Source organism: Macrotis lagotis, chromosome 8 (genome assembly GCF_037893015.1).
Source record: "Macrotis lagotis isolate mMagLag1 chromosome 8, bilby.v1.9.chrom.fasta, whole genome shotgun sequence".
NCBI lineage: Eukaryota > Metazoa > Chordata > Mammalia > Peramelemorphia > Peramelidae > Macrotis > Macrotis lagotis.
In genome coordinates, this window is record NC_133665.1 from 181,384,478 (window position 1) to 181,407,244 (window position 22,767).

Below are 22,767 nucleotides of genomic sequence, written 5' to 3' on the forward strand. Positions count from 1 at the left end.
TCAGAAAGAGAGCAATGCAAGAGCAGAGAAAGGGAAAGGTGTCAGAAGGTCTCTGCAGGAGCCTTCCTGTTGATACTTAGCACCTGTGAAAGCTTGGGTAATTCACTGAATAATTTCTTTGGACCTGTTTCTCCATGTATGATAAGAGGGTGGGACTCAATGACCTCCAAGATCCTCCCATCTCTAAGTCTGTGGTCCTAAGATCATTGGCTACTATTGCATTATTGTCTCATAACAAGAAGTCTCTATTTTTCTCAGAAATGTGGGTGCTAATAACCTGAGGTGTCATACATGGTGGCTAGAGGATCATGGGATCATGAATTGCAAAAGGAAAAAGTCTCTGTCGTGGTCAATTCCCTCATTATATTGATAAAGACAATGAAACTCAGAAAAGTCATTTTTGCAAGGTCACATAGTAATCAGTAGTTCTGGGATTTGAACTCAGTTCTTCTGAGTTGACTTCAATTCTCGATTTTGCTGGTGGAGCTGATGAGAAAGTCAGTTATCTCTCTCAATCATAATCTATTCTCTGCATGGTCTGCTTTACTCCAGACCTGATGAAGGGCAACTGTAAACCTAAAGTAAGGATGACCAAATGAGACACCAATATCAATCAATCAATCAATCAATAAACATTTATTAAGCACCTACTGTTTGCCAGTAACTGTTAAGTACTGAGGACACAAAATAAAGGCAAAAGACAAGTCTGTGTTCTCTCAGGTCAGAATTTTCTCTCTAAGGCATCTCAAACACACAACCTTTCCAGGAGAGGGAGGATTCTTCTTGCCTTGATTTCTAGTTGTCATTTTCTCTAGTAGGAACAATTCTTAGTAAAATTCCTCTTTGTAGAAAATTTCAGTTGGCTGCTTTCTCATTCAATGAAGGTTGACTACCATCCCACATGTCTATACATTGCCATCTTCATCCCATTTTCAAAAGAACTCAAGTCCGTTAAATCCAACAGATATTTGTTAAGCACCAGTCATCATACTCCGTGCTTACAATACAGATAAAAGGGAAACAGGACTTGCCCTTGAGGTACTTACATTCTACTGGTGATAAAAAGGGGGAAGCACAGAACACATAGAAAAAAGACCTGCCATTACTCTCCTGACTGGAAGCATCAGGAAACCTTTTGTGGAAAAGGTGGTTTGACTGACTTCAGAGGAGAATGAGAGTTGTGCTGGTCTGTACAAATCCAAAGGTTTTCTTAACAGGAGATGGTAGTAGACTGGTCTTCCCATCCTGCCTTTGATGACTAACCCTGAGAGACTCACAAACCTCTCAGTGATCCAGGTTCTAAGACTGAACATTCCAGAGGTGAGGCTTGAACTGGGAGAGCGAATTTCCTCATGTCATAGGGTATCCATGAAATCACACAGGGCCAGGTCCTGTCCCTAGGCCTTTCTCAACAAAGAGAAGATCATATTGATAAATGGCCAGATACTGACTTCATTATATCCTTAGAAACCTTGTCTTCGCATTTCTGCTTATTTCTTTGATGTGATTTTCTGTTAGGAAGATTTAAAAAAAAAAAAACCCAAGTCTACTGGAACACCCATATATTAGGGACCATTGACTGAATCATCCTTTCTCAAACTTGGAATCACCCACAGATACTTCTGAGGACTTCTTTCAAGTTTATTTTTTGCCTCTTTTCTGCAGCCTAGGTCTTCCCTCAAATAGAGCAAAGGTCACTGATGGCTGGTGCCCTGAATCTCTAAGCAACCTTCCTCTCAGGAGGCCACTTGGGATGAAGATTGCCTTTGAATTTTGATGAGGGAACCGGGGAGAGTGAAATGATTCTAGGGAAGAGTTTGTACTGTCTGGGACATCACAATACAGATGGAATTGCTCATTTGTTTGCTTCTAATATGGAATGCTGCCAGATTGTTTACACTCTGAACAATATGAAAATCAGGAAAATGATAACCAAGACTGTGTCCATGCCCAAATGCTATTATTGTTAATAGTAATAATGATAATATTTACATAGCATGTAAGGGTTTGTAAAGCAGTTGACATAGATATTATTTCATTTGATCATCACACCAACCTTGTGAGGTAGGTATTATTATTATCTTAATTTCACAGATGAGGAAACTGAGGTTCAGAGAGAGGTTAAATGACTTGCCTTATTACACAGGTAATAAGGTATCTGAGACTGGATTGGAACTCAGCTCATCTTAACTCCAAGTAAGGTATTTCATCATCAACACCACCAAAACTACTGTGAATAATAATTTTTATCATTTATAACACCTTTGGGTTTGCAATGTACTTTTGCACCTTGGGCTTCAGACAAACCAGAAAAGTCGTGCCAATTTACCAAGGAGGAAACTAAGGCTGAGCAAGGTTAAATGATTGAGGGGGGATTTGGAGTTCAGCTCTTCCTGACTCCATATCTAACAGCCTTCTGTTCACTGTATCATGTCTTTATCTGTAATCATCATAATTATAATATAGCTTGGTGAAGAAATATTTAAATTTAATATACCCTTATTCTGATTCATGCCTCTAAGTACAATATGAACACTTTGTTAATTTCTTATAATTCTCTTCAATTGGAATCCAATGTTTTCTTTCATCTTCCACCATAGACAAGTAACACAGACTGCCTGGACTTCGATTTTTGCATCAACAAAATGAGGTGGGCTAGCATTGGGACCTATACAAGGGCATACTGCTCTGTATTTTAACAACCAGATCTCCAAAAAGTAAACACTTTTAAGTTTCATTTGCCTTATTAATATTTTCTCCATTATTTTCTTTAATATTGATATTCAACAGAAAAATAAATAAGATCCTGGTTAATATCACTTGTTGATTTCTAAGTCGTCAATTGAACATTTTAGGCTCTAGAGAAATGGCGCAAACACCTCGAATTGCTATATGAATAGGAATTAAAAGACTTGGAACTGGGAGCTCTCATATGAGGGAACAACTTTAATAGATGCAAGTTAGGGGTGGCTAGGTGGCGTAGTGGATAAGGCACCCGCCTTGGAGTCAGGAGTATCTGGGTTCAAATCCGGCCTCAGACACTTAATAATTACCTAGTTGTGTGGCCTTGGGCAAGCCACTTAACCCCATTTGCCTTACAAAAACCTAAAAAATAAAAATAGATGCAAGTCAACATTTTCTCTGCAACTTAGTTTAATCTAGCCTGTGGACCATGTAAGGTCTGCAAAAATCTTTGATCTGGCCCTGCCACAGCAACTACAGGAGGGACTTGAAATTCCATAAATATAGGAGCTTATTAAGGGTAAATTAACTAAATATTCAGTAGACTAATTTTTAGGTTGATAATTATTATGTAAGGCCTGAGAATGATGTTTCCTTGGCAGGAAAAAGATTTCCTACTCCCCCCCACTTTGTTTTTTGTTTGTTTGTTTGTTTGGGTTTTTTTAGGTTTTTGCAAGGCAAATGGGTTAAGTAGCTTGCCCAAGGCCACACAGCTAGGGTTCTATTAAGTGTCTGATAAACTCAGATCATCCTGACTCCAGAGCAGTGCTCTATCCACTGCACCAACTAGCTGACCCCCGCCCCCACCAACTTTGTTTTAAAGAGTTGTTTTTACACATAAAGAGGTTAAATGACTTATCCAGGCTCACATGGCCTACATGTATCAGAGGCGGGTCTCCCTGACCAGTTTTTTCTTCACCACAACAAACTACCTTTTGTATAATAAAAGCTAGGAAATCAATGGATCTGCATTGGCTGCCTGGGTGTACAATTTGTTTAAAGGAATCTACTTTTCAATTTCAAGGTGCTGTGTGAATTCAGCTTATGTATTCAGGAATTGATTGTTGTCAAAAAACCATGCTATTGAGAAGAAACAAAGCAAAACCAGGTTTTGTTGTTTTTAAACAGGGAAGCCGCTGGTGACAGGCAGGGAATTCCCATGATCCTCAAATAGCTTAGATACATTTGGAAATGTACAGTTCTATAATCAGACATTCTTGTATAATGATGCAAAGAATTTAAAGTAATCTTGAGCCTAGAGATGCCTCTGGGAGAATTCTCCCTGTTTTCTTCTTGAAATCCCCTCTTGTGGCAGAATAAATGGGGTTCCCTTTTCATATGACAGCCTTTCAAATATTTGAAATCAACCCCCTGCCCTGCCCCTCATTACGTTCCAATCTTACACAAATGCTTTGGTGATAATTTAATGTTGTCATGAAAACTACTTTATCATCCAAGTCTTGAAAGAAAAATGTCCATTTTTATTGAATCTGCTTTTTAAAGAATATTTAAGGAACATAGCATGCAATAGTGGAAAGAACATGGGCTTTCCCATCAAAGGACTTGGATTCAAATCCTATATCTGATGCTATTTACCTGTATGACCTTAGGGAAGTTGATTTACCTAACTAGATCTCAGTTTTCTTACCTGTGAAATGAGGGGGTTTGGGTTAGCTGGACCCTAAGGCCCCCACCAAGAAACCAGCAAAGAGACAAATAGTAAAAAATGATGTCTAAAGCATTGCTGCTCATCCTCCTATCAGACCACCTCTCCCCAACAACAGACTTTCTCTCTGTCACTCTGTACCACTTAACCAAACCCTTTGCACAGACATTTACTCACCTCCAGGTCAGTGCCAAACAAAGTTCTTTTTCAAATACCATGATCCCTCTCTCCAGGAATTATTCTCAGACCTTCTCTAGCATCTTTCCCTTCCCATTCAGCTTCTTATTATATAGAGACAATAGAAGGATAGCTTTCAAGCTCCTTCTCCTATCCCCGGTTCTATGCCACCAACCTTTCTTTTTTTTGGCTCCAGCCTAGAACACAGAGCTGGCCCTTCTCTTCTTGCCAACATCATCCCCTCTATTAGCTCTTTCTTCCTCTCCTTTCTGGTTTTCATTTAGGACCATCTCTTGTGCTTCCCTCATTTTAACTTCTTTCTCTCCACTCTCTCCTTCCCTGATGATTACTCACATTCTGAGCTCTCTGTCCACATCCTTTAAAACATTTTTTGAACCTATCAAACCTTCAGGATATTATCCTCTATCTAACTTCCCTTAATAGTCAAAACATTAGGGCAAAAAAGAGTAGTTCATCTTCTTCAAAGTCAGTGTCTTCTCTTTCTCACCTCCCATTCACTTTTTAATCCTTACAATGTGCCTTTGGTTTCCACCATTCAAGTGAAACCATGCTCTCTAAGATCACCAGTAATCTCTTCTTCAACCTTGGTCCCTGCATAGCTTTGAACATTGTTGATCATCCTTTCCCCTTGAACACTTTCTCTTTTCCTGTGCTTCTGTGACTCTTCTCTCTCCCCTGATTCTCTGTGGTCACCACTAACCACCATTTCTTCTTCTTCTTTTTTTTTTTTTGCAAGGCAAACAGGGTTAAGTGGCTTGCCCAAGGCCGCACAGCTAGGTAATTATTAAGTGTTTGAGACCGGATTTGAACCCAGGTACTCCTGACTCCAAGGCCGGTGCTTTATCCACTATGCCACCTAGCCACCCCCCATTTCTTCTTAAAGACTCTTCTTCCTTAGCTTCTATGACATTTCTGTCTCCTGATTCTTTCTATTCCCTCCTTTTCAACCTCTTTGACTGGTTCATCAGTCACATTTATTCTAATCACTAAAGACAGAACTCTTTCCTTACTTGAACTTCTTTTGCAGAGTAAAAGATGGAAATCTAACTGGTTATGGGATCCCTCTTACCCTGGAGATAGGGAATGGCCAAAAAATCTATCCACCTGGTCATTGTTGAACGATAGCTAGAATGCTGGCCTTGGAGTTAAGCAAATCTCACCACTGATCATTCTTAATTATGGTTAATCATTGAACCTTTCCACCTCTCAGTTTCCTCTTCTGTGAAATAGAGTCAATCACACTTGGACTTTGTGAGACTTAAAAGAGATATTTGTTAAACTCTTTAAAAAATTTTAAAATCACTGGGTACATGTCTATTAATCTTAATGACTTAGCTGGAGCCAGGAGGTAGAAGACCTGCATGTATTATGAAAAATCCAGTTTTAAAGAAATCCATCCTATTTGCTGTTAGATATTTTTATCTGCATAGGCTAAAAGTGAAGAGTCAGTAGGCCCTGGAAAAATCGGATCATCCTTACTCCCAGTCTGCTAAATGACAGTATTTTTAGCACAACCTGTTTTCAAGTGGCTCTTGGGTGCAGAAGAGGAAAGAATTCCCTCATGGCCATGTTGCCAGGTTCTCACCATCTCTATTAATAGAGCGAAATCTCAGAAGTGATGTGGAGGGGGAGGCCTGTCCAAACATGGAACAAGTCATCTTTCTTTCTCCTTTGTCTTTCCATCAATTTTGTCCGTCAGTTGGTTCATTGCCAAAGGAGCTCTTGAATGTCTTCTTCAGCTGGGGAAGAAAACAACGACATGATAAAAATCAAGGACCCAAAACCTGAAGATAGATGATTTGAGAAAACCTGCTGGCTGGGCTCCATAAACAGATGAATGAGCCAAACCTAGCGGGACACATTGGGGACAACGTTCTTCTATGGATAGCTCATTGCCAGGAGGGCCAGGAAAGGTACCATATTGGACTGAATGCTGGCAATGCCCCAAAAGAAATTGCTTTTAAAGGAAAAAGTACAATGCTATATATATTGGAAAAAAAAGATATATATATATATATATATATATATATATATAAATTCTATCACATAATGGTAAATATAATTAATTGATCTAGTAATACTATACAAGTTTTTATAGAATCAATATTTGGGAGGAGAAAATATGCATCTATTCCTGGACTAAGATGGGCAAGACTTGGGGTCCTAAATAACAGTTTAAAATATTCTATAGAAGCAGCATTTCTTCTATTTCTTTATTTTAACATATATAAATATATACATATATATCTATTTATATGTATCTGTTATATATTTCTACACACATAGACATGGGAACTCAGTCATAGATAGTTAGCCAGTACCATCCCCTTGCCCAAACAGAAATACCATTTATTCAGTGATAGAGGAATGTACCCTTACTTTGCACAAAAAGCCTTTCAGATCCATTCGGCTCTGGTTGGAGCCTCTTTTTACTTCATTGCTCCCATGCTGATCCCAGGAGGTTGCCGAAGGGGTCAGGCTTGAAACTGCTAATGTTGGGGATGGGAGAGCTATCTCTAGACTGCCTCCTGAAGAGGGGGAATTCAGGGCACATGCCCTGGTCTCTTCTGGAAGTGAAGTCCCTTGACCTTTGATGGTGGGGCTGGCAGCCCTGGGGAACACAGGCTCTTGAATGTCTGAATCAGTACAGGGAGTCGGCTTGCTTCCTTCTCCCCAGTTGGAGAGGTCCAGTTCTGAGCAGAGTTGGGATTGTTCTTCTAAGAGCTGGTCAAACTGCTTGAAAAAAAACCAGCAGAAAAACAGGTAAGACAATAATACCTTTAGATGGCAACTAGAGCATACAGTATCACTCCCTTGCTCAAGAACCTTCAGTGGCTCCCTATTGGAAACTCTTCTGCTGGCATGCAAAGCCCCTCCAACCTATCTTTCTAGGATGGTTTCATGCTGCACCCTAGCATTTCCTTTAAGTTCCATGCAAACAGGTCTGCTCAATGTAACTTTTAAAAAAATAAAGACAACCCACTGGACTCTGGAAACTAAAAGCTCGATTTTGTAGCCAGCTTCATTGTGTGACATGAAGCATAGGAGGAGGGGCTAGGAATTCAACTTGTAATTTTATTTGCATGGGAAACTCCAGGGTGAGGAAATTCTCTCTTTTGATACAGGTTAGCACTTTTACTAGCACTGAGAGTATTAGAGAATTGCCTAGATACCTAGAGGTATCCAATTCAACATATTTAGGAAATATTTACCAAAATAAATAAAAATACAATAGGATACAGATAATGTTATTGTGTGGTTTTTCCTAGGCCAATAAGCACACTTTGAGGGATCTGTATGTATAGTTGAGGGATCCCCATTTCTTTGTGAGTGTGACTGCATTGGCCTAGTTCTGTGAGAGGTTGTATCTTGCCCAGAGTCACACAACTTTGGCAGAATGGAGTCAAGAGACAAATCTTACAACAACATGGAAATGGTGGTCAATGTCCCATACCAGGAGCATCCCTTCCTGAATCTGCCGAGCTCGGTCACTGAGTTGGAATTCCAACTCAGTCACTTGGTGATGTAGGTCTTGACGTAAATTATGAAGCTGTCTCATCTCCTCCCTGCAGGGGAAGAAAAGAACAGCAGTATTTGTAGCATCTTCTATGAGGAGGTTTTCCCTCCAGTTCTCCTCTAACAAAACCAACTCAAAGCAACCCCTTCATTTCCTTGGATGGGGTCATATTTTATGGTCCAGACCTCTGATTTTACCCTGACTGGGTAATCTCAGTGTGGAAATTCTCTTTACTGCTGTAAATCTCCAAAAGATATGTAATATAGAGTTGCCTGGTGATTCTGAGACAGCCAGTACCATATTTCAATGCAGAATTTGAACCCAAGTATTCTTGATTCCAAGATTAACTCTCTCTGTCCTCAGCTACATAACCTGTCAGTGCCCAAGTTCTGTTTCTGATGCCTTGTCCTCCACCACCCCCTCAATTCTATTCTCTTCTAGAAATGTCTGCTCAACGTTTTTATCATTGATTAAAATCTTAGGTCATTTGTATTCAAAATGAATCCCTATATACATACATCATCTCTACTCCTACCTGCCATAAAACTTGAACTCAATGTTTGGCTTCCCAGGTCTTCACCTTGTCTGGCTTGCAGCCAGGTCTCTAGGAGCTTCGGGCTGCCTTCACACCACACACATATCCCCATTGCCCTTTACTGGTTACTTTCCCTCCCTAAACTATCTATGTATCTTACATGTCCATCTACCTGCTACCCTTGTACCATATATAATGCAGCATCTCATATATTTTCCAATTCCAGAAATTCATAAACTTTGCATTCCCATTAACCCTCGCTTACTTCCCAATTCTTCTCTTTCCCAATCCTATTTGAAGAGCAAAAGTTCCTGTGTTCAGCCATTGCTTATTATTGATTTCTCACTAAAAATCAAGAATACAGTTGAAGAGAACAGGTTTCCTATTTTCTACCCCTTCTTCAGATAGGACAATTATAGGATCACAGATCTTGCTAGAATGAGGTGAGACCTCAGAGGTCATCAAACTCAATTCCTTTCTTTTACAGATGAGGAAACTGAGGCATGGGGTGGTTCCTGGGTGTGTGAGCAAGAGCTTGTTTTCACCATTGTTGTAAAGCAGCCAACCTTACCTCCCTTCCTCTGACATGTCACTTAGGACATAAGCTTGTTGCTTCAAGAGATGCTGTCCAATCTCCTCTGAGTGCTCCCGGAAACTCTGACATACTGCTCTCCAGATTTCCAAGTCCTGCACAGTGCTCTGTGAATAAGCAGAGAGAACTCAGCCCTTTTGCTGCTTAGTAGTCTATTCTGCAAGCACTCTCCTGCTAATTCTATTAAATTCTGTCTCACCCACCCCATTCTTTTTGGGCTCACCTATTGAGAACAGAACCCTGACCAGAAATTATCCATGAACAAGGAAAAGAGGTTGGGCCTTTCCACACTAGACACAGGGAGATTGATTTGGTAGAATTGCTTTGCCAATAGGAATTATGATGCTAGGAAGTGAGATTATCTATCTCTCTATCATTTATTATATCTTGTGTTTGGTCATTTTTTCAGTCATGTCCAACTCTTCATGATGCCGTTTGGGGTTTTCTTAGCAGAAATACTGGCATGATTTGCCACTTCCTTCTCCAGCTCATTTTATAGGTGAGGAAACTGCGGCAAACAGGGTGAAGTGACTTTCCAAGGGTCAAAGAAATATGAGTCTTCCTGACTTCAATCCTGGCACTCCATCCACTCTATGAACACCAGAGAAGACAACATAGGAGGCTGGACTAAGAAATCTGTGACCAGGTCAGCCTGAATGATGGGATTAGGTGGGAAAGTCAAAGACAGTATCAGTTTTAGGGGTTCCCAGGTCAGAAGCAATAAGGGGACCTGGCAGTTGTTTAGAGAGAGAAGACAGAGTAACTCTGTGCTAGCATTGGATACAAGACCAAACTCTGTTTTAGCAGCCCCACTGCCTATATTCTCTTCTGGGTAATAATTCAAGAGTAGAAAGGAATACTTTCAGTCATGTTGGGTGGGAATCTTTGGGGTCCCAGCTCAAGAGTGGGGAGGAGCCCTTTTGCTCAAGAGGGAGCAAAATGTTGATAGCAGCTCTCTTTGTGGTGGTAAAGAATTGGGTGTTGTGGGGATGCCCATCTATTGGAGAATGACTAAATAAGTAATGGTGTAGAATGTTGATGGAATACTACTATGCTATAAGAAATGAGGATGGGTTGATTTTGGAAACCATGAAAAGACTTTCATGAAATAATCAAGAGTGAAATGAACTGGTCCAAGAGAAGAATGCATACAGTTATAGCAATATTGTCTTATGAATGACTGAATAAATAAACTAGTTTGTTATAAATATACAAATTAGAGGACATATGAAGAAAATTCTATCTCTATTCAGAGAAAAAGCTGATAAATAAAAGTATGTATAGAATAATATTACCCATATTTATGTCTAATGGTAGAGGTGGAGGGGAGAGAGGGAAGAAAAAAGGAAAAAAAATGTACATGATAATTTTGGTACTTTTGAAAGGAATAGTAAATTGTGCATAGTCTATTTGCAGTTTCATGTACAATCATCGATTTTATTGCACTATTTTATGGAAATGTTTGTTTTATTCCATCAATTAAAAATAAAATGTAAAAATAATAAAAAGATTATAGGTAAGTTGGGCACTCTTTTCCCCAATTTTATAACCTTTATTAATAGTTATAATAAACATTTCAGAGGACTACATATAAAAAGCATTTTCTAATTGGATTTTCTGAGGAAGTGCACATTCAGTTTATAATAAAATATGATTATATTGGGGGGGAAAAAAGAAGGTGGAGAAGCCCTGAGGGCCAATTTGACTTTCAGCCCCAAGGGACCAGAAGAGAAGACAAACTGTGTTATACCAGGCCCTGAAGGAGAAGTATAAATTGCAGTCGCAAGAGATCAGGGATACTTCCTTGGTAAGGACCAAAATGCATACCAGAAAAGCAGGGCCACATCTCTCCCCAGATCACAAAACCTAGAAAATATTGAAACTACCAATCCCCCCCCCCCTGAAAATAGTAGTATAAATAAATCTGAAGCTTGAAACAGAGTCCTTCCTCCAACCCTTACCTAGAGCAGAGCCCAACACTAACATAAAGTTCCAAATCAGAAATAGAGTTGAAAAAGAAGTAAACAATAGCCACAAAAAAGAATCTGGTGATAAAAGGTACTGTGAAGAAAGGAAAGAGCAAGACATAAACTTGGACAAAGATAATGAAGCCAGCTCTAAGCAATGGCTAAAAAATATGAATTGGATAGAAGCTCAACAAAAATTCTTAGAAGAACTAAAAATCATTTCCAAAATCAAATAAGAATGGTAGATAAAAAGTTGAGCAAATACATGAAAGCAAGGGGAGAAAATTATAAAAAAAGACAATTAACAGCTTGGTAAAATAGGCACAAAAATACTCAAGAAAATAACCCATGAAAAACAGAATGGGCTAAATGGGGAGAAAAAGAAGTTTAAAAGCCCACTGAAGAAAACAATTCCTTAAGAATTAGACTTGAGTAAGTGGAAGTTAAAGATTCCATTAAAAAATCAGGATGCAAAACAAAGTTAAAAACCTGAAAAAAAAAAGAAAATGGGAAATGGAAAATATTTTATTAGAAAAACAACTGACCTGGCAGATTAAAGAAATATCATTGAAGAATTATTGGATTACCTGAAAGTCATGCAAGATCAAAGAAAGAGTCTAGACCTCAAAAATCAAGGAATAGAAAGAAAAGAAATTATCAAGGAAAACTGACCAAATATTCTAGAAGCATGGGTAAAATAAAAATTGAAGGAATCCATTTGATCACCCCCCCCCCCAAACAGATCTCAAATGAAAACTCCCAGGAATAATATAACCAAATTCCAGAGTTCCCAGTCAAAGAGAAAATACTTCAAGGAGGAATAAAGAAAGCATTTAAGTATTGTGGAGATACAGCCAAAATCACAAAAGATTTAGGAATGACCACATTAAAAGAGTAGGAGGGGCAGTTAGGAGGCACAATGGACAAAGCACTGGCTCCAGTCAGGACGACCTGAGTTCAAATCTAACCTCAGACACAATAGTTACTTAGCTAGGTTACCTTCAGCAACTCATTTACCCCCACTGCCTTACAAAAACAAAAACAAAAAAAGGAGTAATGAGCTTAGAATATGATATTCCAGAAAGCAACCTACCCAGCAAAACTGAGTATAATCTTTCCCTATTAATTGAAGAGAGTAAGCTTTGTTCTGTATTTAGACTCCACAGATCCTTCTCTGGATATAGATGTTTTCCATCACAAGTCTTTTAGAGTTGTCTTCGATTATTGTACTGTTGAGATGAACAAGTCCATCACAGTTGATCATTACCCAATATTGCTGTTAATGTGTACAATGTTCTTCTGGTTCTTCTCCCTTCACTCAGAATCAGTTTGTGCAAGTCTTTCTAGACTATTCTGAAGTCCTATTCCTCATGATTTCTTATAGAGCCAAGTGTTTCATCACATTCATATACCACAATTGATTCAGTCATTCCCCAATTGATGGCATCCTTTTAAATTTCCAATTCTTTGTAATTACAAAAAGAATATGCATATATCTATATCTTTCTATATCCATATCTATACACACACACACATATATATGTATGTATATATATATATATATATATATATATAGAGAGAGAGAGAGAGAGAGAGAGAGAGCGAGAGCGAGAGAGCAGCTAAGTGATGAATGGATAGAACATTAGCTGTGGAGTCAGGAGGACCTGAGTTCAAATTTGGCCCCAGACACTCAACCCTTACTAGTGACCTTGGACAAGTTACTTAATCCTGACTGCCTCACTTCTGGGGCCATCTTCAGTCATCCCTATTCCTATATGGCCATTGGACCCTGATGTCTCTGGAGGAGAAAGTGAGCATGGTGACTTATCACAGCCCCCTCATTCAAACCTCATTCTCTTGCTATTCATGGCATCACCTCCTTGGTGTCATGGTCTTCTTCCAGAATGGAGGACCCACATCAACATCATCAACATGTATGCATACTTAGATATATACATACTCATTGATAAGAGAAAGCTATATAACTCAATTAGAAAGTATGAGGGGAAGAAAATGAAAAAGGGAGCATGATAAAGGAGGACATGAAAATGGAGGCAGTGGTCAGAAGCCAAATAGCATTGAGAGGAGGGACAGGATAAAAAAGAGAAAGAACAGGAGAAACAGAAGAATACAGGATGAATGGAAATGCAGAGTTACCAATTATAACTGTATATGTAATAAGATGAGTTCACTCGTAAAATGGAAGCAGATAACAGAATGGATTTGAAGCCACCATCCAAAAATATGTTGTTTACCAAAAGCATTCTTGAATCAGAGAGACACAGTATTAAAACAAGGGGATGGAGCAAAATCTATCATGCTTCAGCTGAAATAAAAAAGGCAAGGGTGTCAATAATGATCTTAGTCCGGTCTCAGACACTTAATAATTACCTAGCTCTGTGGCCTTGGGCAAGCCACTTAACCCTGTTTGCCTTGCAAAAACCAAATAAATAAATAAATAAATAGATAGATAGATAGATAGATAGATAGATAGATAGATAAATAATGATCTTAGTCAAAGCAAAAACAAAAGTAAAAATAGACCTTATTAAAAGAGATAAGCAGAGAAACTACATTTTGCTAAAAGGAACCACAGACAATGAACTAGTATCAATATTAAAGTTATATTCTACAATGGCATAGCATTTAAATTCTTAAAGGAAAAGTTAAATGAATTATAGGAGGAATTAGATAGTAAAAATATACTCATGAGGGACCCTAACATTTTCTTCTCAGAGTTAGATAAATCTAATCATAAAATAAGTAAGAAGTCAAGATGAAAAGAATTTTGGAAATGTTAAATATGGTAGAGCTCTGAAAAATGGGGAATAGCAAGGAGTATGCCTTTTTTTTTGGCAGTACATTCCATTTTCACAAAAACAGACCTTGTGTTTGGGGCACAAAAATCTTACAACAAAAGCAGAAAAGCAGAATTATTAAATTCATGCCTTTCAGCTCATAATGCATAGTTTTAAAATAAAAACATTTAATAAAGGGTCATAGATGCCTAAAGTAAAAGCTTATTGGAAATGAAATAATCTAATCCTAAAGAATGAGTGAATCCAAGGACAAATTGTAGAAGCAATCAATAATTTAATTAAAGAGAATTACATTAATGAGACAATAGCATATCACAAAGTTTATACTCTGATCAGCTGGGATTTATACCAGAACTATAGGGATGGTTCAATATTAGGAAAATGATCAGCATAAATTATCATATCAATAGTAATAGCAATAAAAATCATTGATTATATCAAAGGAATTGGAAAAAAATTTTTTGACAAAATTCAACTCATTTCTATTAAAAACAAAAGCAGGGGAATCAATAAAGCTTTTCTTAAAAGAAGTAGTGTTTATCTAAAACCAAGAGTAATCTGTAATGAAGATAAACTTAAAGTCTCCTAGTAAGATCAGGAGTGAATTAAGAATGTGTATTATCTGGAAATTAAGTGAATGCCCTTCAATTGGGCAATGGCTTAACAAACTGTGGTATGTGTATGTTATGAAACACTATTGCTCTATTAGAAACCAGGAGGGATGGGAATTCAGGGAAGCCTGGAGGGATTTGCAAACTGATGCTGAGTGAGATGAGAAGAACCAGAAAAACATTGTACACCCTAACACCAACATAGAGGTGGTGATCAATCTTTTTTTTTAAATTAATTTTTATGAAAGATGTTATTTGAGTTTTACAATTTTCCCCCCAATCTTACTTCCCCCCACCCATGGAAAGCAATCTGTCAGTCTTTACTTTGTTTCTATGTTGTACCTTGATCCAAATTGGGTGTGATGAGAGAGAAATTATATCCTTAGAGAAGAGACAAGAAGTCTAAGAGGTAACAAGATCAGACAATAAAATATCTGTGTTTTTCTAAATTAAAGGGAATAGTCCTTGAACTTTGTTCAAACTCCACAGCTCCTTATCTGGATAGAGATGATACTCTCCCCTGCAGACAGCCCAAAATTGCTCCTGATTGTTGCACTGATGGAATGAGTGAGTTCCTCAAGGTTGATCATCACTCCCATGTTGCTGTTAGGGTGGACAGTGTTATTCTGGTTCTGCTCATCTAACTCAGCATCAGTTCATGCAAATCCCTCCAGGCTTCCCTGAAATCCCATCCCTCCTGGTTTCTAATAGAATAGTATTCCATGACATACATATACCACAGTTTGCTAAGCCATTACCCAATTGAAGGACATTTACTTGATTTCCAATTCTTTGCTACCACAAACAGGGCTGCTGTGAATATTTTTGTACAAGTAATATTTTTAGGTGGTGATCAATCTTGAGGAACTCACTCATCCCTTCAGTGCAACAATCAGGAACAATTTGGGGCTGTCTGCAGTAGAGAATGCCATCTGTATCCAGAGCAAGAACTATGGAGTTTGAACAAAGACCAGAGACTATTACTGTCAAATTAGAAAAACAAAGTTATGTTATTATGTAGTTTTACTATTTCATACTTTATTTTTCTTCCTTAAGGATATGATTTCTCTGTCATCACATTCAACTGAGATCAATGTACAACTTGGAAGCAATGTAAAGACTAACAGAATGCCTTTTGGGGGGGGGAGCAAGAATGGGGGAAAAATTGTAAAACTTAAAATAAAATCTTTCTTAAAAATGTATATTTATCACCTGTATTATTCAATATTCTACTAGAAATGCCAGCCATAGGAATAAAACAAGAAAAAAGGAATTGGGAGAATAAATATAGGTGATGAGGAACCAAAACTATCACTTCTGCTGATGACATGATGGTAAATTAAAGGAACCCTAGAGAATCAACTAAAACCCTATTTGAAATAAGTAACAATTTCACAAAGTTACAGGCTATGAAATGAACCCACATGAATGATAAGCATGTTTCTACGCTATCAACAACCCAACTGGAAGAGATAAAAAGAGAATTTTCATTCAAATAGTAATGGATAATATAAAATACTTGACATTCTTCCTGCCAAGACAAACCTGGAGGTTATATAAACACAATTTAAAAACACTTTTCAAACAAATAAAGACAGATCTAAATAAGATGCAAAATATTAATTGTTCATTAATAAGCCCATTAAATATAATAAAAAATGGTCATTCTACCTAAGTTATTTACTTATTCAGCTCAAACCAAAGAGAGTAACAAAATTCATCTGGAAGAACAAAGGATCAAAAATATCAAGGGAATGAAAACAAATGTGATAACATTCTAGCCATTTTACATTTCAAACAGTTTTGCAAAGAGGTAATCATTAAAACAATCCTATTCTGATGAAAAAATAGAATGGTGAACCATTGGAATAGATTAGGAGCACAATGCGCAGTACCAAAAACCTATAAATCCAAAAATTCATGTTTTGAGGGTAAAACCTTAGCATTTTTTAAAAATTATAGGAAATTTGGAAAGCAGTTTGGCAGAAGGTCAGCATAGACTAATGTCTCATACCATATACCAAGAGAAAGTCAAAATGGATAAATGATTTAGGCCTAAAGGGTGATATTATAGAAATTACCTGTCAGATATATAGATAAGAGTTTATGACCAAGCAAAAACTAGAGGAAATTATGGGAAATAAAATAGATAATTTTGATTATAAGAAAGTAGAAAGTAGATTATAAGAAAGTAGAAAACCTTTGCACAAATAAAGCTAATATAGCCAAAATTAAAAGGAAAACAAGAAATGGGGAAATTTTGTAATAAGTTTCTCTAACAAAGGTCTCAATTCTCAGATATTTAGGGTATGGAGCCAAATTCATAAAAATAAGAGTCATTTCTCAATTAATAAACAGTCAAAGGATATGAACAGCAGTTTTTAGAAGAAGAAATCAAAGCTATCAATAATCAATAAAAATGCTTTAAATCTGAGAAATGCAAATTAAAACATCTCTGAGATACTTCCTTACACCTTTCAGAATGGCTAACATGACAGAAAAGAAAAAATGAGAAATGCTAGTGAAAATATGGAAAATTGGGACATGAATGCATTGTTGGTGGAGTTGTAAACAAGTCCAAACATTCTATAGAAAAATTTAGAACTAAGCTCAATGGGTTTTAAAACTGTGCACACCCTTTTCCCCAGCAATATTACTACTAGGCAATGTACCAAAGAGATCAAAGATAAAGGAAAAGGATCTTTTGTACAAAAATAGAGCAATGTTTAATATGGCTCATCAAATGGGAAGTGGCTGAACAAGTTATGCTATCTGATTTTGATAGAAAACAATTGTTCTATTAAAAATGATGAACAGGATGGTTTCAGAAACACCTGGGAAGACATATATGAACTCCTGGAAACTGAAGTGAGCAGAAATCAGGAAAACATTATATATAGTAACAGCAATATGTTAAAGATACCAAAGGATCCATGATGGAAAATGTTTCTCATTTTCAAAGAGAAAACTGGTGGACCCTGAACACAGATTGAATCAGATTTTTTTTAAAAGCTCTATTTTTATTGTTCTATTTTGCTTTCGTTTTGCAACATGACTAACATGGAAATATGCTTTGTCTAACTTTACACATATAATCAAAATCAAAATGTCTTTTCAGGAGAGTGGGGAATGAGGAAAGGAGAGAATGTGGAGGTCAAAAGTTTAAAAAATGATAGCTAATTTATTTTACAGGTAATTAGAAAATATTTACTTAAAATATTTTTTAGAAGTGGCTCTCTCTCTCTCTCTCTCTCTCTCTCTCACACACACACACACACACACACACACACATACACAAAGCTATTTGTTAAACATTTACCAACACACCCCAGATTCCTTGGAAATATACTCCCAGCCATTTGTTTTGGAGATGAGGCAAAGGATTCAAAGAGAAGTGACATAGGTACTTAAAGATTAACTAGTTGTTTTACTGCCAAGCCCAGGAACAAATCCAAGATACCATGATTCCAAGCATATATGGTAAATGACCCAATTCACTGTAGTGCCGAAATTTTCATGCAATTGCTTATTAAGAAGAATCCTTTTTAATTAATGACACAGCCATGAACCTTTCTTACTGACTTCTCTAAAGGGCAAATCTGACTGTCTCCACTCAATAAATTACTGTAGCTCCCAATTACCTCCAGGACCCAAGTATAAACTTCTTTGACTTTGACTTCTTGAGTTTTAAGACTCTTTGCAGCTTGGTCTCTTTCTACTTTATGAGGCTTTTAATGCACTGTTGTCACTCTATTCCATTCAGCAAATACACAAATCTCTCCAAAGTTCTCTATGAAAAAACAAACTTTCATACTTTATGAAGTTCACATCAGAAGTGAGAAAGGAGGCTAAAGGAGCTCAGCTCTTCCCTTTAAAAATCATTGTTATCCCTATTTCTATGATGGCTTGAGGATTACAAAGCATTTTCTGTTACGTAAAATGTATTCAATTTTAAACCAGAGAAGATGTGACTTACTTACTATTATACAGAAGGAAGAGTGGAGAACAACAGACTAATTCAACATAGCAGCCTCGAGGTGTGTTTTCTAACATTATGTTAATTTATGCAACGTCTTATTATTTTGAATATCATAGAATGGGTGGACTTATCAGGCCATAGATCACTTGTTTTGAGCTAAAAAGGGTTCCCACATTCTTTCTCCTCACCTCTACCTGGGGGATTCCCTGATTTACTTCAAGGCTCAATTCAAATGTCACCTTCTTCAGAGGTCTTTCCCAATCTCCTTAATTGTTCATCTCAATCCCCTCAAAGACTGCTTTCCTTCTATTCTATATGCATTTTGTATAAATTTATCAATATACATGTTCTTCCATTTATGAGGTTTTTAACATGCTATTGGCACTCTATTCCATTCAACAGATGCACAAATCTCTACAAAGGTATCTATGAAAAAAAAAACTTTCATACTTCATGGAGAAAATTCATCTGAGGAGGCTGGACAATAGAAATATTCCCTTTCTCAGCGAACAGTTCTTTTCTTTTTAAAGGTTTTATTTATTTTGAGTTTTACAATTTTCCCCCCTAATCTCGCTTCCCTCCCTCCACCCCCCACAGAAGGCATTATGTTAGTCTTTATATTGTTTCCATGATATATATTGATCTAAGTTGAATGTGATGAGAGAAATCATATCCTCAAGGAAGAAAAATAGAGTATAAGAGATAGCAAGATCAGACAATAAGATACCAGTTTCAACAAACATTTCTGAGTGGGCTCTGGACATCCTGACTGATACTCCTGGTTATGACAGCTTTCTTCCTCCTCAGCTTTCCTTGCCCTGATTTATTTGTTTGCATTGTATTCCCTCTCTCCCCTCAAGAAGAGAAATTGCTATGGAGCAACCTGTCATTTTATTCTCAGTACCTAACATGTTAGCTAGTATATATATGAGGTTTCTAATGAATGCTTATTGGGTTGGATTGGATCAATGTGTCAAGGACCTGGATTTAGGTGTTGTAGAGAACTATGTACCTATACACCCATACAGGTTCAAGCTATTTCTAATTAGCTTCCAAGAATGGTCTGGCATCCTGAGAGATGGAGTACCTTGCCCAGGAAAGACAAGACTTAAACTTCTTCTTAACTCCATGGCCACCTGTCTCTCCACTCTCACTGTACCGTACTGCCCCTCCTTGGTTACCTCTTTCCCTGTTGACATGGATGATCACCACTAAGATATAGACTTACCAGAGAGAATTCTCTCAGCAGAGCCTCCTGAAGGATCTTCACAATCTTGGTGAGCTGATCTTGGAGGTGGTGTTGATATGAGCAGGAAGCACAGTCATGATGCTGCCAATCCCAGGGATGGTGATGGTGCCAGAAACAACAGCAGCAGCAGCAGCAATTTACATGCTTACATTGAACCCTATGGACAGTTGGTTTGGAGTCTGAGGTTGACCAATGAAGCCCCAGAGAGCCACTGTCTAAGGACACAGATTGAGTGAGATGGTGCCGTCTATGTGTGGTTGAGCAGCAGCAATTTAAGGCAGGACACACATTTTGAAATCCAAATTTATTTTTTTCTGTTTGTACTGAAGCTTCTTTGGTCTGCCTTTCTCTAACCCCTTTTCCTGGTGTGGATGTGAGAAAAGTCCCACTCTTGTAAAATTTTGAAGGTTTCAAAAGAGGATCTAAAGTATTCTCTCTAGGAACTTCTTCTGAGGTGGTACTGTTTATGCCAGACACCAGTTTGGATGGCATCTGAACTGTTACCGATCTGAAGCCATTGGGATTTATTTCAGCATCAAGGATAAAGTTCCCCACTTTTGCATCTGACTTTGGAGATGTTTTACCTGAAGCTCCGAGTCCTGGGGTACTCAGAAACCTACATCCATCTATGTCATCTGAACTATATAGAGAGAGTTTAGAAACTTCATCAAGACCACCTAATGAGGAAGTGACTTCACTCTGTGTGAGAAAGTCCTGCCTTTGTGTTGTCAGCATCCCATTTTCTGATGAGGATTCCAATCTGCTAATGTCAGGGTTTTGTTGGCCTCTTTGTCCATCTCCTGGAACCTCAGAACTCGATTTATAGTTATCAACATAAATTGGTACACCTTGATCATAATCACTTCCCATGATGCTTATGGATTTTCCCATGAACACTGCCTCAGGATCTTCTACCTCAAAGCAGTCTGGTTTGACTTCTACTATATGTGCTATAGTAAATCCCATGGGATAGTCATGTTTGGAAGTGATGGTGACTCCATCTACCTCAAAGTTAGTCTGATGACTGGGAGGGAAATTCCACGTGGGCTTCTCTTTCCTCTCCAGGTCTTTCCCAGGAGGGGTCTCCTTAAAAGATCCCTCCTGTATTAGATGGTCTGCTGATAAAGAATCATCTTCTGCCTCATGGGCAGATACCTCTTCTTCCCGGTTACTTTGGTCTTGGTCCAGAATGGGCAAATTCAGAGCGCATCGGGAAGCATCTGCAATTGGTTCTTGTGGTTGGTGCTGTGGGAATTCCAAGGAAGGAGATGGAGCTTCTTGCCTTCCACAGCAAAGACTCTGGTGGGTCAACAAGGGAGAAATCTGCATGAGAGACCAGGAAAAAGACAAATGAGATGAGGAATCTCAATATGGGAAAGCTCTAAAAGGTGTAATGACCCTATGGTTTCACCTTCAAAAAATAGAAAGATAAGGTTCCCTTCCAGGCCCTTGTATACTACTTTCCCTTCCTATGATTCAGCTTCTTCATTTATAAAATCAGGAGATGGATAAATAATTTATTGAACTCCTAGTTTGTGCCAGTACTATGGAAACATATAATACTACTAATGAAAACAATAGTATCAATATTAATAAAACTAGTAATTCTGTGTGAGAAGCAGCAAGGAGGTCAGTGGCATGGGGACACATTTGGGCTTAGGAAGGTAAAAGTAAATGAGTAAGGTCAAAGAAGGGCACATTAGGAAGAGGTTTCAACACCAAACAGCATTTTAGATTAGATCCTGAAGGTTATTAGGAGTCACTAGGATTTAGAGACTAAGGGAGGGAGGTGAATAACACAATAAGACCTTCACTTTAGGAAGATCACTTTGACAGCTGAGTGGAGGAGAGGCTGCAAATGGGGAAAGAGAATGAGCCAGGCAAATCTAGCCAGCAATGTGTTAGTGAAATAGGCCAGGTGTAAGATGACATAGCCTGGACCTGAGCTGTGGGAATGTTCTAAAGAATAGGGCATATGGAAGTGATGTCCTGAAGGAGAAATCCAGAGTCAGTGGCAACAGATGGGAGATGGGGGTGTGTGAGAACAAATGAGGAACTGAGGATGACACCTAGGGTACAAGCCTGGGGAACTGAGAGGTTTGGGAGCTCTCCATGGTAATAGGTAAGTTAGGAACTGGGTAATTTAGGAGGAGAGAAAATGAATCCAGTTTTGGACAGATTGAGCTTAAGATGTTGACAGGATATCCAGTTTAAGATGTGCAATAGGCAGCTAAATATGTGAGAATGGAGGTCAAGAGAGAGGTAAGGGCTGGATAAGTCATTTTGGGAATCCACAGCATAGAAATGACCACTGACTTGATTAAAGTTGATAAGATCACTAAATAGTAAGAAGGGAGAAGGAAAGTAGGCAGGAACAGAATCCTGGGGGACAGTCATGTTTAATGGGTATGACCCAGATAAAGCAAAGAAGACTAGGAGGGAACAGTCACAGAGGTGAGGGTAGAACCAGAAGGGGGTACTGTCATGGAAACCCAGGGAGGAAAGTCTCCAGGATAAGAGTGTCAAAACCTGGAGAGATCCAGAAGGATCAGCACAGGAATTGGACAATTAAGAGATCAATGTTAATTGGAGATGAAAAAGTTTCAGTTAAATGATGAGGTTGGAACCAGAATGCCAACAGTTAAGGTGAGGTAGGGGCAAGCTAAATGGAGGTATCTCAGGAGGGATTTTTCACTAATGGAGGAGACAGAATAGGATGCAGGAATCAAGGGGTAGCTTTTTTGGAGCACAGGAGTGACATAGGCATGTTGTTAGGTAGTAAGGAAGCAGCTTGAACAAGGTGACACTGAGGATAAATGAAAGGGTGGGGATGGCTGGAGAAGATGAGATGGCATGGGATCCCCATGGAGAGGGCTGAGCTTTGCCAAGGAG

The 22,767-nt window shown here is 38.2% G+C and overlaps 1 protein-coding gene across 2 annotated transcripts in view; it reads right to left on the minus strand.

Moving 5' to 3' along the window:
* Nucleotides 1-577: 577 nt before the first annotated feature.
* ITPRID1 (ITPR interacting domain containing 1) overlaps nucleotides 578-22,767 on the minus strand; it is a 152,596-nt gene continuing 130,406 nt past the window's right edge. The window contains exons 11-15 of one of the 2 annotated variants that reach the window (XM_074199015.1): nucleotides 19,855-21,198; nucleotides 9,230-9,357; nucleotides 8,061-8,172; nucleotides 6,986-7,342; nucleotides 578-6,345 (exon numbers count right to left, since the gene is read on the minus strand). In XM_074199015.1, coding sequence (XP_074055116.1) covers nucleotides 6,289-6,345; nucleotides 6,986-7,342; nucleotides 8,061-8,172; nucleotides 9,230-9,357; nucleotides 19,855-21,198 — 1,998 coding nt within the window. In that variant the 3' untranslated portion in view covers nucleotides 578-6,288. The remainder of the gene's footprint in view (nucleotides 6,346-6,985; nucleotides 7,343-8,060; nucleotides 8,173-9,229; nucleotides 9,358-19,854; nucleotides 21,199-22,767) is intronic. The other variant, XM_074199016.1, reaches the window with a different exon arrangement.